The 18621-nt window shown below is 33.7% G+C and overlaps 1 protein-coding gene across 1 annotated transcript in view; it reads left to right on the top strand.

Annotated features, from left to right (window-relative positions):
- Positions 1–18621, top strand: part of MAP2 (microtubule associated protein 2) — a 275144-nt gene that overhangs the window by 240151 nt on the left and 16372 nt on the right. Inside the window, exons 10-15 of the mRNA XM_039249970.1 lie at positions 175–381; positions 555–689; positions 2381–2442; positions 6141–6311; positions 7322–7469; positions 12276–12616. Of these exons, the coding sequence (XP_039105901.1) occupies positions 175–381; positions 555–689; positions 2381–2442; positions 6141–6311; positions 7322–7469; positions 12276–12616 (1064 nt within the window). The remainder of the gene's footprint in view (positions 1–174; positions 382–554; positions 690–2380; positions 2443–6140; positions 6312–7321; positions 7470–12275; positions 12617–18621) is intronic.

The raw sequence follows: 18621 nt of genomic DNA, 5'->3' as shown, positions 1-18621 counted from the left end.
TACTTTCAAATAAAATCCAATAACCTAATGGATTTTTTCCATTTTAAACATTTTTTAAGTGTCCTTTATCAAGATTTTGCATTTTGTTAAATGTATGAAGGATTTTGTACATTTGCTACTAATGTTTTCACTGTTGTTGTTGTTGTTGTTGTCATGGTTTGCTTTGATTCGCAGATGATGATAGGAGCATCATGACAGAACAGTTAGAAACTATTCCTAAAGAGGAGAAAGCTGAAAAGGAAGCTCGGAGACCATCTCTTGAGAAACATAGAAAAGAAAAGCCTTTTAAAACCGGGAGAGGCAGAATTTCCACTCCTGAAAGAAAAATAGCTAAAAAGGAACCTAGCACAGTCTCCAGAGATGAAGTGAGAAGGAAAAAAGGTTCATTTAACAATCCCTTCTTTCAAAATGTTTTTGAATTTGTAATTACTCTTTTGTAAAAGAAACTTCCTTATGGTGGTAACTAATTATTTATGAAATGGCGCTCGGTTTTGCTCCAAGTGTTTATTTTCTCCTGATGGTATGCTTTTTGTGTGTTTTTTTTTTATTCATAGCAGTTTATAAGAAGGCTGAACTTGCTAAAAAAACAGAAGTTCAGGCCCACTCTCCCTCCAGGAAATTCATTTTAAAACCTGCTATCAAATATACTAGACCAACTCATCTCTCCTGTGTTAAGCGGAAAACGACAGGTAGACTGTTCAATTGTGCAATGTGGCTGGCAAACATAGACGTGTATTTTTTTTTTATCTCATTACTGTAGCAGCTTTTTCATTTTGTTTTTCTTCCAAGAGTCTTAGCAGTCATGAACAGTTTTGCTATTAAGTGTCTTGTATCATTATTCTTTTTTTTTTTTTCCCTCCCTGCAGAAGAGGTCATGACCGTGTATTTCTTTGTCATGCTCAGACTTAGCAGTGATTTTATCTTGGCATTGTGCTCTAGGGTCACGTTCTGGGGATTCCTATTTTCATTCTGTGTGTTTGGTTAAACGATGACGATGAATAGGACTGTGGTATGCATTCTCATTATTTTGCTTATTTCTCTCGTGCTTAACCCCATACTCTATTCGTTCTGTTTTCTACATGGTTACTGCCAAATCTGTTACTGATGTTGGTGAATTTACCAAGAATGTACACTGATTTCAAGATTGGAAATGAAAAGCAAATCTGGGGTATAATTGTGATTGCAAAATTACTTTGCTTCAGATGAAAGGAAAAGAAAAGGAAAGGAAATGGTTTGGTCATCCCATCAGATTTTATTTTTCGTATCCAAAATTAGCAAGGCTCTCTAATTCACTGTACTACTTCTCTTCACTGACGTTTTGTCATCGGGATTTTCTTAAATGTGCTGGATGCAAACGGCTAATTTTCCTCTATAATTTAGTATTCAGAATTCCCAGATAAAACTCCTTCCTCCTGAAACTCTTAGAAATTAGGTGCATTTCGATTTCGCTACCTCATTTTTCTGTCTTGTCCAAATATACTTGTTTTTAACTCCTTGAAAAGGTGGTGGAAAGGAGCAAAACGTATTTCAAATCGGGATAGTTTCTCCAAAACACAAAGGCTTGTTTTCAATCATGAGAAATATTTGAGTCAAGTCAGGTAGGTCATCAACAGAAAATGTGCTGGGGAGATAGTAGAGTTTAAAATTGGAACCAGAGGTGTAAAGCAGCAGCAAGAGAAACAACAGTAACAGATGTGGTAATAATTTCATGCAGGAAGTGCATGTGTAGAACATATTCTGTATTACTGAACTTGAAATTCCTCTCCTGTTTTCTTTCCTTGACAAGCTGTTTTTCTTCTCATGTGGTGTGTTTCACGTCAAACAAGTGTGTCACTCATATTGTGAAACGAAGGGGTGCAGAGTAAAAGGGGTTGGCTGACCATGACAGTTTGAATATAAAATGTAGAAATATCTGTAGGTATCCAAGGTATCCCACTGGCTATAAAAAGAGGGCTTGGGAATCTCCATGAACACCCTTTTACTTCAAGCCAACCTTAGAGAACAATCACTCCCCCTTTTCTTAAATTCGACAGTATTTGGATTGCGTTTCGTGACTTCCGTTCTAAAGGATCTATGCTCGTGAAGTAATGGGGTTTGAAGGTACCTTGGTAACCAATAGGAAGTTATTTGGTGTGCCTACCTGTGCTTTGGTAAACACTGGGTTGTATTAATTAGCACACACTATAGTGGGAGCCGCATGCTATAATGTTGGTATTCAGATTTCTTTAGTTACTGAATTTGAATCTCAAAATAAGCAAAATTTTGCTTGGCATTAGTCTGTTGACACAACTGAATAACCAAAAAGGATTAAAAAATGCATTTGTGTGGTTTTTAGCCACTAAGTTCGGGTTGTTTGTATCTTTTTTTTTTTTTTTGACAGCAACAGGTGGTGAACCAACTCAGGCTTCCAGTGTATTTAAACAGGCAAAGGACAAAATCTCTGTGAGTAAAATGGTTTTTCCCTTGTTCTTCATTTGAAGTTTCCTTTGGTATTGGTGGCAATGTTTTAGTAACTTTAGATATAAGTTAGGTTTCAGATGTTTATCTTAAATGTCATTTTAAATCATTCGCTCACCCATAATGATTCTACGTGGCATTTGGGCATGTCTCAATGTCTTCTAGAATGACATGTGATAGTTGGTGAGGGCAGAGCTGGGATTTAGGCTGTCTCTTTTTCAGTAAAATAAAAACAAACGATGATCTGGAAAAAATAGGGGAGGTCAATTCATTTACTTTTCATGAAATCAAGATAAATCACTGTAATCCAAACAAAAATGTTTCATTATTGTTATTATAAAATAAGAATAAGAGAAAATTAAACGATCTAGGTGGGCAAATAAAAGTAAAAATATACGATAGTCCCCTATCCAAAGAAAGCTACAGTTGTCATTTTTGTGTAAAATATTTTTTCCTACATATTGATAGGTTTAATAATCAAAATAGAAACAGTGTATCAGTTTTTTACAAAAACAGTAAACACATTTCCCTCTTATGAACCATCTTGTACATCACTTTAGTGACTAAATTGCATTGTGTTTTATTTATTTATGATATACATTATCAGTTCCCTGTTGCTTGACTTTTAAAGTATTTTTTATTTTTTTATTATTTTAACAATATTACTCTAGAAATCTTTTTGGCTTAATCTGCGAATGGGTCCATATGCTTTTCCTAATGATAATTTCCTAGTAGTCAAATTACTGTTTCAAGATGAAAGTCCACATTTAAAGTTTTTGCTATAAACTGTCAAATTGTCCTCCAGAAAGGTTCTACTGAAATGGGTGCTCATTGTTATTACTAGATATTCTTATACTTTCTCTATATTTGCCAAGTTATGGAGATAAAATGTTGTTTCAATTTAGTTGCATTAATGACATTTAACTTCTTTTATCATTTCATTTATCTTTCCTATGTCTTTTTATTGTACTTTTTATTTTATTAACCCTCATTTTTTAAACTCCCAAAAGACCAAAGCAAACATGAAGTATTTTACTCCTTTCTGACTGAAAGAAAAGAAATTAAAAGACTGTTAAAGCGGGGTGCCTGACTGACTCAGTTGGTAGAGTATACTACTTTTGATCTCAGAGTTGTGGGTTCGAGCCGCACCTTGGGTGTAGAGATTACTTAAAAATAAAATCTTAAAAGAAAGACTATTAAAGAAATCCTGAAATTACAATACCTTATACAAATAAAAATACAAATACTTTGAATGATGTCCACTAGTAGTACATCACAATGTTCTGGGTGTTAGGTGTTTTTCATATGTAAATCACAACTCTTTGTTTAGCATTCTAAAAACTAGTAAGATTTTAGACTTCCATTTTTTATTTATTGTGAAAAATAGAAATTCATTTCCAATGAGAACCTGTCTATATCATTTTGAACCTCAGGGACTTTATGTTGATTTAAAAAAATTGCTTTTTATATAAATGTTTTCAGACATATTCCTGAACATATGGCAAGCAATAGAATCCGTTTATTGCTTTGGTAAATATTGGGCTTTAGTTTGAAAACACTGTAGCTTCAAGATTTCTCTTTACGTTTTGTTTCTGATGGGCAACTAGTGACTCGTGATGGTTAAGAGCAGGGCTATGAAGCAAGCTAGGTCTAGATCTTGAATATTTATTAACTATAACATCTATTTCTCCCTTTGTCTTGGTTTTCCAAAACTAAGGGAGGGTTAAAATTCCTATATCCTATATTATAAAAGTTAAATATAGTAAATTATAAAATAATACACTGGATAGTGCCTAGAACATCATATTTATTCAATAAACAGTGATATTATTATTATTATTATTTTATTCTTTGAAAGTAGAAGTCTTTAGGAGCAGATATAGAAAGTAAGTCAGCTTTCCTCCATTAAAAAAAAGCATTTTAAATGGACATTGTTTGGAAAATCTTTTTTTTCCTTTTTTTGGTTTTTAATTCCAGATTGTTAATATACAGTGTAATATTAGCTTCCGGTGTACAACATAGTTATTCAACACTTCCATACAGCACTCGGTGCTCATCACAGGTGCACTCCTTAATCCCCATCACCTATTTCACCCATCCATCCACCCATCTCCCTTCTGGTAACCATCAGTTTGTTCTCTATAGTTAAGTCTGTGTCTTGGTTTCTCTCTTTCTTTCTTTCCCTTTTCTCATTTGCTATGTTTGCTTGAAAAATATTTAGGAAATTTTCATGTCCCTTGGTCTTCTAGTAACTCAATGGGAATTCACGTTAAATGCTTGTAGTTAGGGAAGAAACCATATACATCTTCTGATACAAAACTAATTTTTTCCCTTTATAAATGCCCATCTTACCTTTTTGAAGAAAAGAGATAAGCCACCATTCTTTCTAACTTTTTCTCATTTAACATTTTTCCCCCATACCCTCACCCTCTTCCTGTAAATTTCCTAAAACCCCAAGACTAACCCGTATTTATCTGTGGCTTTCAGTACATCCCTCAGAGCAGTTCTTTCTGATTCTTCAATTGATCTTTATTGTGAGCCTGACCTGTCATCCTTCATTTTCTGTGTATTTGTTTTGTTTTTGTTTACATTTTAAGCACAGGATTAGTAGTTGTCTTTCATAATTTGAGGCAATCCAATTATTCCATTTTTTCTTTCCTGTATCACTTTTGAAATTCGCTGTTTGGTGGGTAGCATCAATCATAGTCATAAAATGACTTTGCCAACCCAGTTACACGTCCCACTCAAAGCACTGGGTCTGTAAAACAAGAAGTGATTTGTGCGATCTGTTAACGTGTCTGACCTGTTAAAAGTGCCGTAGGGGTTAAAACTCGACATAAAGATGTCAATTTCAACTGCTATTTTTGTAAGAGCAAAATCATATTAATTATTGAAATAAAATCTCCTTGGCTTCTTCATACTTTTCTGTAAGATTAGCAGAGTCCCCTGTGAAACATGCAACACGTCAACATAGCTTTCCCCAAAAGCCATACATCCAACTCCCTGATTTTCACTGTAGCAACACTGTAATTTAAGTCCTGTGATTTTTATGGGCAATATCTTTAGTGCTAACTTTCATTTTTAGAATTTATAAGACATCCTACAAGCTGTGATCTATGCATAAAAATGTTATTAATTCTATGGTATAACTTGGCCCCCGGCATTTTACTCATAAAATGAACTGATTTTATATAAACTCTGTAAATTTTTGACAAAATCAATGTAGATAGCTGACAGAACATTTTCTGAACTTTAAGAAAGTATTTTCCATTATGATGGGTTAAATGTATCTTGTTCTAAAGTTCTTGAAATGTAATCAAGATATTGATTATAAATACACCATAAGGAACAATTCCAACAGACTCTCAAGATATTTTCCAAATATGGTATCATTGGAAGACCAATGGATTAATGAGATTTTATATGTAGAATTCATGAAGAATGTTTTGACCTGTATCCTCATGTATGAGTATTCTTAAGTTAGTTGCAGTTAACAATGTCTGTTCAACAAAAATCTCTTGTTCTCACATAATATGCATTTCTGTCATTGATTATAACCATTTATCATGTGGTCTTATTAGATTTCAGTATTTAATTTCTTACATGTTTATACATTTTTAATTTTCCTTTTACTTCATAGTTTTGTTTATTTTGTGCTTTTGTTTGTTTTCTTTCATGGCTAGAATTCTACTTTGTCAAAGATTCCTGCCTTTCAGGGTAGCTCAAAGTCCCCAAGATGCAGCTCAGCCTGCCTTAGTACGTCTCAAAGGGCTACATTTTCTGACAGTTTTTCAATACAGCCCACCTCAGCAGGCTCCACAGACCGTTTGCCATTCTCAGAATCAGGGAACAAGGTAAGGCAGCAGGTCAACTGAAGTTTCAGAAAAGAATATAATGTCAGAGGTTATAAGACACAGTTCAGTAAATATATAAAAATAGAGACTAAACTCTAAAGTATTTGACATATAAACAATAGACTCTCTTAAAAACACATAAAAGTTTCAATAGTTATTAATAGTCTAATCAGTAAAAAAAAAAGCCTCTGTCTAGGTATACTGTCCATTATTCATTTATTTATTGTTTATTTGATGTATTGTAAAATTCCAAATACAATCCAACAAAATAAAATATATGCTATTATATATGTAATATATATTACATGTATAATATAATAATATATAATATATATTACATATAGTTTTTATGTATAACATATAAAATTGTATAATCTAATAATGATGAATTATATATAATATAATAGACCATTTGGACTCAGTCAGACACATCAGGATTTAATGCTGCCTCTGCTACTTATTAATTCAGTGATCTTAAAAAAAAAATACATACATTGATTCAACCTGTTTCCTTGGCTATAAAATGCATATAGAATTTTGTGGCAAGAATTAAATCATCAATGGATGTAAAGTGCTTAGAATTCCTGTCGCATAAATGCACAACATACGGTAGTGTTCATTGCTAACTGTCATGCATGCAAGGCCCACTGCGAGTCCTTTCTGATTAATGGGTTTTCATGCTAATGAAGAATTTTTAGTAAAATTTTTAATTTGCTGGAGATTACTTAGGTAGTTAAATTCTTTTTTTCCCATGTTACTATTTAGAATTTGAATTTCATGATTAGTTATTAACACGAACTCCAGAATAATAGATTTTAATAACACTTCTAGGCAATATGAACTCTTTCTAAGTTTCAAAGTAGAAATGCTTATAAGCATATGAAATTCAGTAGTGTGTATTAAAAGAAATGTATCTGTCAGCACAGGAAGAAAATAGCTAGACTAATGTAACCACTTTGTATAATTGAAGATTCATTCACAAGAACCCAATGTGTTTCTTTCCCAATCAGGATGGAATAACCAAGAGCCCAGAAAAGCGCTCTTCCCTGCCCAGACCCTCGTCTATCCTCCCTCCTCGCAGAGGTGTATCAGGAGACAGAGAGGAGAATTCCTTCTCTCTTAACAGTTCTATCTCCTCTTCAGCACGGCGGACCACCAGTAGGTTTATTTTGATTTGGCTTCCTTTCTAATCCCTTATGTGAAGTAGAGCTTATCATGGGTCTATATTTTACATCTTTCAAACAAAACATACATTGAAAAGAGATTATATTTCTTCTAAGAATCAGAAAAGCCAGACTATTGATGGATCCAAAACAGCTGCTTGATTCAAAATGATTGTTGTGGGAAATGAGTACCTACAAAGAAGTAATTAATAGAGAAGACCAATAGTCAGGAATTTTTTTTAATGTTTTATTTATTTCTGAGAGAGAGGGACAGTGTGAGAAGGGGAGTGTCAGAGAGAGAAGGAGATACAGAATCTGCAACAGACTCCAGGCTCTGAGCTAGCTGCTAGCACAGAGCCGGATGCAGGGCTCGAACCCACGAAATGTGAGATCATGACCTGAGCTGAAGTCGGACGCTCAACCGACTGAGCCACCCAGGTGCTCCATTCAGGAATTAAAAAAAATTTTTTAATGTTCATTTTTGAGAGATAGAAACAGAGCATGAGCAGGGGAGGGGGAGAGAGACACACATACAGAAATCTGAAATAGGCTCCAGGCTCTGAGCGGTAAGCACAGAGCCCAATGTGGGGCTCGAACTCACTAGCTGCGAGGTCATGACCTGAGCTGAAATCAGATGCTTAACTGACTGAGCCACCCAGGCGCCCTAGGAATTTTTTAATGTATATCTATATAAGCTTAACTTCCTTAGAATTCCAAATCCTAAACTCTAACTAGAAAGTCAGTAATTAATCCTGCTCATTTTCTTAGAAATTTACATTCCAGGGGCACTGGGTGGTTCAGTCAGTTGAGTCTCTTGATTTCTGCTCAGGTCATGATCTCACGGTTCTTGAGTTTGATCCCCCACATTGGACTCACAGTGACAGTGCGGAGCCTGCTTGGGATTCTCTCTCTCTTTTTCTCTCTGACTCTTACTCAAAATAAATAAATAAATAAAGAATTTGCATTCCAATGAGGGTGTAAACATAACATGTTACCTACAATAGTATAAATTTCTTCTGATAATGAACTGGTTGGCAGTTTTCACAGTGTTAAGTAAAGAATATAAAAATGATCCAATCATTACCCACTCATATGCTGTGGTAGCTAACCAAGATTATCTGGTTAAAGAACAGATTCAAATTATTTTCACGAATATGTTTCTATTACAACAAAAATAGCTACCATTTATTCAGTATATGAAGATGCTAAGATCTTAAGATGTGTTTTTCACTCAATTTAAATTAATAATGCCAATGGTTAGGTAAAAATAACCTCTTAAATCTACTGATGAGAAAATTGACCTTCATCTGATACTACTAAGCTAAAAGGAGGTTGAATTGGTTTTAAACGTGCTGATAACTTCATAACCTTCCCTCTTAATGTTTTCTTTATATTTATATGGAAGAAATAGTACTAGAAACCTATGTAGAATCACTTGGAGAATAGTATTTCTGTCATTTAAAAACTATTACAAAACGGTGGAAATGTTTGGAGAATAGCATCTCTGTCATTTAAAATCTATTAAAAATGGTGGAAATTGCTACTTCTATCACAATATAGTTGATTTTATTACCTACTTTTAAAATATTTAATAAAAATTGGCCCACTTCAAATGTGACTATTTTGTATGACATGTAAAGCATATTTTTTGCCTAGAATTAAAGTTTTTATTATATTTAGTGTAATTGTGCCCTATACCATTTAGTTTCATGAAGCATTAACATTCTTTGAAATATATGCCAGGAACACTTTACAGTCACAAAACTCTTTCTTCACAAAAGTAAAATGTTCAAACAAACTACAAAGAAGGCATTTAACAGATAGTAAGCCCCAGAGAAAAGACTTCAATTCCAAATACCTGGGGTTGAAATTGGACTTCAGCAATATAGAAGCTGTTCAGATGAGACAAAGGCACCAACGGCTTCCCAAAAGTATACCTTGAATTATGCTTCTACTTATGGTTATGGAAGCAAAATGGCACTTCATTCATAACTCCATATCTTGAAACCACTGTGTCCTGCCTGTTAAAATGCATCTGTACCTTTATGGTCTGAGTCAATTCTATCTTGACTTTCTAACTTTATTTACATTCATAAGCATAATGCATTTTATTATTTGGTAATAAACATAACTGATACTCTGATAATCTCAGGACATAGGGTTTATTTTGTTTCCCTATAGCAAGAGCTAAGAAGCATAGGGGCAACTAGAAGAGCAAATACTGTGCTTCCTCCCATTCACCCACCATCTCCGTAACTACACACAGACACATTCTGGCATTTTGTATGGCTATTGAAAAGATTTGAAGGAAACAAAGCTATGCCATTAGCCCAAGTGGAGAGAAAGGCATTGCCATCGAGGAGTTGACAAGATTAATAAGAACATGGCATAATAAAGTAATTTGTAAATATATATTTTCTCATAAATATATTTTAAGTTGCTTTAGTATTTCAGATTTAGTTAACTCTTTCAATTTCAGAACAAATAGGAAACACTCAAAGTTGTCATTTGATGACTAGAAAATAATTTATTACACTAAGAATTGATTGTATATATTGAACAGTGGTGGTAGGGCTTCATGTTTTTGGTTTTCCTTCATCCTCCAGATGTAACACAAAACCTTCATTCCTTAGTTTTCTGAAGCTTAAAGCCATTTTCTATGAGTATAGAAATGACTCTAAAAAGTGTTATTTCTTTTAGTGAAACTTGTTATGCACATGCAGAATATTGCTTCAGCTTAGTCTCCTCAACACATTTTGATAAATTCTGAATCCAATTTGTACTGATAAAAAAGAAAGTATTTGAGCTCCTACTGTATACAGGTCTCATGAAAGGCACCAGTGCAGTGACAAATAACAGAGAGAAGTTTCTGCTCCCCAAAAGACCTGAGCTACTCAAAGGTAATGAAGGGATAGAGAAGACATTTAAAGAGGAAATGAAGTTTCTGAAGAGATTTTTCTGAAGGATAGAGTGACTGATTCAAACATCAAGAACTTGGTCCCGAAAAAAAATTTGTAGCAGAGAAGCCTCAAAAAGCCAAGTTAGCTGTGGCTGTATCATCCTGGTCTTGAAATATCATTTTTGTGGAAAGCAATAAAAATCATAGAATGTACACTTATCTATCATGCTAGTCTTCTTATATGCCATTTTATATTGTAAAAAACCAGGACACGGGGCAACTTTCGCTTGATATATAAAATCTGTTCGCTGAAAGAAGTGAAATGGTCCTGTTTCTCCAGGAGACTGGACCCAGGCCAGTAGGTAAATAGATGTTGTCTGTGGATTATAATTATCTACGAAGCTCTCTTGAGCTAATTCCTTGTAATTATTTCAGCAATGATTAATTATCCCCTTTCTCAGACAGAACTTTCCACACTGATGACCAGTTGTACTGGATGACTCAAAAATCCCTTTCATTTCATTGATTTAAAGACTAATGACTTGTACCTTTGTCCACTACAAAATTTCTAGATTTATTGATTTTACAAAGTATACATACTTAGTAATAAAAAATAAAATGCATGCCCTTCCTATAAAACACCAAAAAGGTGAAGGCATTTGAATAATAAACAAACAATGTAAGTAAGTGTTGTATTATTAGAATGAATGTGTTATTTTAAGAGAAAAGGTTTTTAGAGCTAAGAGGCTAAGTATCATATCTGGCTTAGAATTTAGTATCATCTGGGTAAACAAGCCTTGGTATCCTCATTCTTGAAATAGGAATAATAAGAGCTACCTCTAACTACTGTGTTTGTTTGCTCATTGAATGTCAGGTATTCCCAAAAGTGGTTTGAAATCTATAAGGTGCTGTAGTTTCACGTATATCATTATTCTTTCAAAAAAGCATTTGAAATGGCATTCAAACACGCAGTTAAAAAGTGTATGTGAAAGAAACATAACACAGGAAAATGGGCAAAAGCAACTAAATAGTAAAATGATGCCAAAGTCGAGCTGAGGCAAAGAAATACTTCCCACAATATCCTATAAAATTGACAATGGGGGATTATTGATTTGACTCCAGACTGCAAGCTAGTAATGAAGGTAAAGGAGAAAACAATCAGGTGCAAGATTCACAGTGACTATATTGTTAAAATACCCTATTTTTCGAAGGAGAAAAATAGATTTTTTTTCTGGTATTAAGAGCTGAGATGAATTTCCATACAGAGGAAATTGTAATACCAAGGAACAATGTCTAACATAACTGAATAGCTCTCAGTAAACATATTTGCAGTTCACAGTGTTCCTCAATATAAACTGAAGAAGTAACATTGAAATGCAATTCAATAAATAACTTTGTACACAGGTCAAAATTATTGATAAAAATACACAGTTGTATGTCATATGTCTACCTGAATCTTGGAATGAACTTACTGCACAAAACCTCAAATGGTCACATGTCATTCAAGGAATCTTTAGTGAATATGAGCCTACACAAAAAATGTAGTACAGACACTTCTTTCAAATAAAGGCAGATCTATATGCCTTAATGATCATGCAGGTATAAAAAATTTGACACATCAAAATGAGAAGTAAGAAGAATAAATCAAGAAAACACAGGTTCTTTCTTTGCATTAATAGCAATGCATTCAAAAAAAGAAGTTCAACTGGTTATAAGCCTTTTAAAAAAAGGAGACTTTCACCTTTTTGAGTATTGTTGTTACACATAAATATTGTAAACTCTTTAGAAAATTAATGTATTTTGAGTTCTAACAACCCGTGGAAAGACGATGTCTTGAGGAGAATTTTCTGATGCTGTGGTTTCAGTTTTGTTTTGTTTTATTTTGTTTGTGAATGAATATAGGATCAGAGCCAATTCGCAGAGCAGGAAAAAGTGGCACTTCCACACCCACCACCCCTGGATCAACCGCAATCACTCCTGGCACCCCACCAAGCTATTCTTCACGCACACCAGGCACCCCTGGAACCCCTAGCTATCCCAGAACCCCTCATACACCAGGAACTCCCAAATCTGCCATCTTGGTGCCCAGTGAGAAGAAAGTTGCCATCATACGTACTCCTCCAAAATCTCCTGCTACTCCCAAGCAGCTTCGGCTTATTAACCAACCACTGCCAGACCTGAAGAATGTCAAATCCAAAATTGGATCAACAGACAACATCAAATACCAGCCTAAAGGGGGGCAGGTAAGAATCATATGAACCCATTTTGCTGCCAAAAGTAAAATCCCATTGATTATTAGAATGCCTTCCTCATATTATAAGCTAACAGTTCTTACAATAAAATGGAGGTGGAGGTGTTAAAAAGTTAATGGTTATGGTTCATTGCCAAGAGTTTGGGCCTTTCTCTGAAAAATCTAGCTTAGAAAATATTACGAAAATTACATGACATATCCATTCCTTCTGGTTATTATCGGGTAAAAATGGATTTGACCATACAGGAGAATTTTTCCGTTAATTGCCTAGCAGATCTTTTCTGAATGTATGTCTATTGCCTTGTGGACTTTAGTTTAAGAGATTAAAATTACATTTCTGATACGAATTTGAGTGTTCTAGTTTAGATCCTAGCTGTGACCTCATCTCTCTTTTAAGGATTCCACTTTTATCTTCTTTCCTCTTTGATGATTTTCTATGACATCTTCTACCATTTCCCCGTTTTCACTCCAAAACCAGAATGGTTCACCGACTTCCTTCTCTGGCTGTCCATGCTTACAAATTGCAAAGAGTACACATTCATGTTGGTAATAAATAGGCAATTCTGCATAGTTCTGATTAATGAGACTGTTATAGTAGAACTTCTATTTAAGATTAATTGTATTGAATAGAAATATTAGCAAAGCTCTATCTATTAAGTCTTAACTCCAGCTCCAGTACAAACATTCACATTTTTACTAGCCAGGGGCCTTTAAGTTCTGCCTTGACCTGAACTTTGCTTTTATACTGTTTGTTGAGATGAAGCAATTAGCTTGGAAGGATATAATACAAATATCACTTCTTATTTTCTTTGTAATATTGATCTCCCTATGGGATAGCTTGACTTTTCTTGTCATTAAAGAGATAAAATACCCATCCTCGAGAGAAAGAAAGAAAGCATCATTTCCTTTGTACATCAACAAATGTGTAATGCCCTCTCAACATCCCCAAAAGCCTTTCTTTTAACTTCAGTATTCTTTTCTGCCTCTCTTTATTCTGTCTCTTATATTTTCTGCCACTAATTTTTGGTATCCTTCTTTCATCCCAAAGAAAATATATTTTCAGGCAGGTTTAGAAGAAAGATCTTGCCAAAATGTGAAGCTATTAAGAACTCTTACTGCTGAAACAAAAACTCAATATTGCTCCTTCCTTTAGCACAAAACTTAATTGCTGTCTCACTGTGATTCCACAAAGCCCAAAGAGTTATGAAAAATCATCCAAAGAGTTGGGGGAGAGAGGGCAAGGGAGGTGCTCAGTATGCCCTCTGCAGAATGATAACATTCTCTAATAATAAAATCATCAACAAACGCTTTTTCATAAAAAGATGTTATTAAAATAGGAGCTGCAAGAATTTTTTTTAAACAAAACAAAACAAAAAACTAATTCTACCAAATTTGATCCTGGAATTCCGTAAATCTCATAGTATTCTTGCATTCCTCAGAGTTTTACACACCTCAGAAAATGAAATATTTTGAGCCTTTAGGAAATACCCAAATGCCGTATTATACAGCATTTATAATATTTATATTTTATATTTAGATGTAAATAATAGTTGAATAAAATCAATTTAGTACCAATTTGAAAGTATCATTTTGGTTTTCCGTGAGATATCTATTAAAATACAATTACGATTAAGTATATTTAGAATTAATTCTCTTTCTATGAGTATCCTTTTGTTTTGTATTTTCCTTATCTAAATGTGGGGTTTACTTGTTTATATTCTAGAAAATATTGATACTTAAAAGAATATGTTTCTTCTTAGAATCATAAGGGAATATAAATCATCTCCTGAAAGTAAATATTTTCCTGAAAGTAAAAAGAAAATGTAATTAAAATGGAATAATTATTGACATAATTTGACATGAAAATTCTACACATGACTCCTCAAGGTAGTGATTCTCAGCTTTGCCAGAATCACTAAGGTTAAGCCAGTCCAAAAAATATGAACACTTCATCTTTCTGCTTCTTTACCATATCTGATTGTGAATATTTTTATGTCTAATTAATTGACTTCTACTATACTTGATAATTCATAAAACTGACATAAAGATGTCTCATTCTCTTGAATTCAACTAAAATGGCTTTAGAGATTATTGTAATTAAGGGTTAGTAAAGACATATGACACAAAAATTACAGAATAAAAATAGCCTCAAACTCATGGTGTCCTTTGAAGAAAATCTCTGCTTTCGTAAGGCAAGTGTTAACCTGCCATGAAATTATCCTATCTCAGCTGCAGATGACTTGGAAAAAAATCCACAGCAACTTTTGTTGGAGAAGTAGGAGGTATTTCCTCACCAAGATAAGAAACAGATGGAAGATACTTGCCTTTTATTTGGTGATAGATGGTATAATGTGTTTAAATTGGAGGGGGAAATGAATTGGAAAATTGAGGTGCACTGCATTTGAACTGTCTTGATAGGAAAAATACATCACTTAACATTTTAACAGTGTTAAAACATAAGCTTCAAGAAATCTTTTTCTTTGAGGCTTAAGAGCCTCAAATACAAGGAGTGAGGAGAGATTCTTTTTCTGTCCATATTAAACTGGAGGTTTTGAATGGATGTTTGGAGTGTCCACTTAATAGAATGAGTAGGAAAATTTTTTTATGTTAAAACATCTTAGAAATTGTCAGGATGATATGCTAAAGACCTTTGTTATCTGATTGAGGATTCATAAATGCACTCTCCCGGGGAAACTATAGCCAATAGCATTTTATTTCCAATTATAAATTGATAATCCTAGGATATTTGAATGGGTGGTGTTCAACTCAGGATGACTGAAGAGGACAAGACAATAGCAATACTTTCCATAGAAGGCAAGTTTTGAAATAGAGATATGTTATTTATAGATATGGAGAAAAATAGTCACACTGTTATTAATAAATAAGGGAGGAAATTTATAGATGTAACCTTAATTCTTCTACACAGGCTTTATTGTTGTAAAATCTAAAGGGGTTATATTGTAAGCAAATGATTTCATTTTCAAAGCTATATTATTGTTGTTTTAATATTTGTATAATCGTTAGGAAATGGGAGGGGAAATATGTAATAAAAATATACATGTCTTGGGAATTCAACGATGTTCCAAGTTGGGAAGCTTTATTATTGGCCTGAATTTGAGCATGTATTGCTCTTCCATACGTATAGGTTGTGTGCTTACATTTACTGTCACTTCTGTTAAAAGTCCAATTGTGTATTGGAAGAGAGGCTTAGCTCTGTGGCTCAGTTCAGTGAAGCAAATCAATGCATAATGGAATAGATAAACTAGCCGAAGATGTGAGGAGCTTTACAGAAAGCAATAATGTTAATCTTTCCAGCTAAAACACAAATTCATTCTACTGGAAAGAACATACCCAATCCTAGATTCACTGTAGATTATGACCTTGGTTAATTTAACTCAAGGCTCAGGTAAGTATCAGGTAAGGCTCAGGTAAGGTATCTTAGTGTATTAACTTGAAACTATTTCAATGTAGTTAGCTCCCTATTCTACATGAAATCTAAATCCAGATTTTAGATGAGCAGTGTTAGCTTTTTAAGAACACAGCTGCTTGATTTAAATGGAAGTAGGAAAATAAACAATTTCTCTAAATGCATGGCATGAAAAACTTAGGCAAGAACTCAGTGAATGGTACTTTTTATCTTTTCCATCAATGGATCAGCTTTTTTATAGGTACTTTGATTTATGTGGAATACTTTTACATGTTTTAACAAGGTTCTTGTTTTTTCTCCAAAAGCCTTATGAAGATCAGTATACAAAGAACAATTTTTGTACCCTTGTCATAGTCAAAAGTTACTGATGGGGTGATTTCACAAAAACTATTTTTACTTATAGCTTTTTGGATAAGATGGTTAGTTAGGTGGATCATAATCTCCATAAGGCCGTGTCTATGGATTTGACTGATTGTCTTATAGATTATATACTTCTCCTTCATTCATGGAACAGTCAGTCATTTTTAGGTCAGTTGTGTTAAAGATGGTGGCATCTTCAAGCAAGTCACTCCTGTGAAAGAAAAGAAGAGTACTTCTCTTTTATGTAAAGAATCTTGTAGAACATGATTATTACCTTCCCAGTCAGTGTTGCCCTAGCATCTTTTTAAAAACTTTATTTAGAGGAGCACCTGGGTACCTCAGTTGGTTAAGCAGCCAACTCTTGATTTTGGCTCAGGTCATGATCTCACGGTTCATGAGATTTGAGCCCCGCATTGAACTCAGCACAGAGCCTGCTTGGGATTTTCTCTCTCCCTCTTTCTCCCCCTTTCCCCTATTCTCTCACTCTCTCTCTCTCCCTCTCAAAATCAATAAACAAACTTTAAAAAAGAAGAAACTTTTGTATAGAAACAACAAAATGCATTTCTTTTTGTAGCACCATTCTTTTACTGTATTTGCACCATCTTGATGTGGCACCATCTCATTTAAGCAGACTGTGAGGTCACCTTAATCTCTCAAATGCATGGTTCTACTTAAGAGATTGATAGCATTTTTCCATTATAGTTCATCAAAAATATTCACTTAGCTATTCTAATAAATTCCTTAAGTATGCGCCACAAAAGGATGCTAAACTTGAGTAAAAAATCAGCGCTTCTGAAATGTAATTGGGAAAGAGGGAGCACTAGAGAGGGGAAAAGGAGGGAATGGGATGAGGGAAATGCAGACAGGAACATTTTTTATATTTTCTTATAAAGTTTTGGGTGTTAATCTTGAGACTTTTTTGGGTCTTTCACATCTAATTTGAATAAGTTGCTTTTAGTTTTATATTCAAGGAGAAAATAGAATTAATGCTGGAGGCAAGCAATAAATTATACTGAAACAGGTTTTTTTTTCTCATTCTGTCAAATTATGATGGCCACCCTTGCGAAGGGTCTACTGAGTGCTATTAACATATAAGTAAATTTATAAATTATAAACTAAAAAAGAATTAAAAGTTATTTAGATTTATTCCGTATTCACATTGGATATTATTTCATTGAACATTTATTAAAACTCTGATGGGTACTGTATGACAAATGAGGAAAGAGACATGTCTCTATGATCTAGGCAGAAAAGAAGTGCCTTTTCTTTTTTATCATTTCTTATCTTCCCCTAGCTGTGTTGCCCTTATGTAATTTAAAGTTCTTTCCAAGACATTTCTTTCTATCTCATTGGGCTACAAATAAGTACTAAATAAGAAAAGCAGTAAAGTACCCCATAAGCTTTAAAATACTGTCAACCCAACATGAAAAAAAAAAAACAACAACTATTCACTGACACTATATTATACTGACAAGGGTGTGTGTGTGTGTGTGTGTGTGTGTGTGTGTGTGTGTGTGTGTTTGAAAGTCAACATTATCTCAAAACAAAAGCTCCTTGATATCATGGACTTTTGTAAAAGAACTTTTTATGTCTTTATGTAAAAGAACTTTTATAACTATAATTCAAGTATCTTTTGTAGGGTAATGAAAAATTGGGGAGCTACTCTTCATTTTAAATATTAATTATTTAAACTCTGCAAAAATAATTATTACAAGTTGAGACCTATAGAGTCCTTTTTTTGTTTGCTATTTATTTACAAGCCAAGCAAGGACATGGGAACAACCTTGAATCTCAAATTATTTTCAAACAACTGCACAAACTCTTTAAAATTTTTTAATGTTTATGCATTATTTGAGAGAGAGAGAGACAGAGCATGAGCTGGGGATGGGCAGAGAGGTAGAGAGACAAAGATTCTGAGCTGTCAGCACAGAGCCTGATGCGAGGCTTGAATCACAAACTGCAAGACCATGACTTGAGCCAAAGTCAGATGCTTAACTGACTGACCTACCCAGGTTCCCCCTGAGCAAACCCTTTAAAACTTATTGCCTTTACTTGGTGCACCATTCCTGAAAAGTTCTTAAAAATTTAAACTGAAGAAAAAAATGTAATGCTAGTGCTTAACANTTTTTTTTTTTTTTTTTTTTTTTTTTTTTTTTTTTTTTTTTTTTTTTTTTTTTTTTTTTTTTTTTTTTTTTTTTTTTTTTTTTTTT

The sequence above is a fragment of the Hyaena hyaena genome, unplaced genomic scaffold (assembly GCF_003009895.1).
Source record: "Hyaena hyaena isolate Hyena2069 unplaced genomic scaffold, ASM300989v1 scaffold_353, whole genome shotgun sequence".
NCBI classification, from domain to species: domain Eukaryota; kingdom Metazoa; phylum Chordata; class Mammalia; order Carnivora; family Hyaenidae; genus Hyaena; species Hyaena hyaena.
The sequence above is the reverse complement of the archived record's forward strand: the minus strand, read 5'-3'. Positions and strand labels throughout refer to the sequence as shown.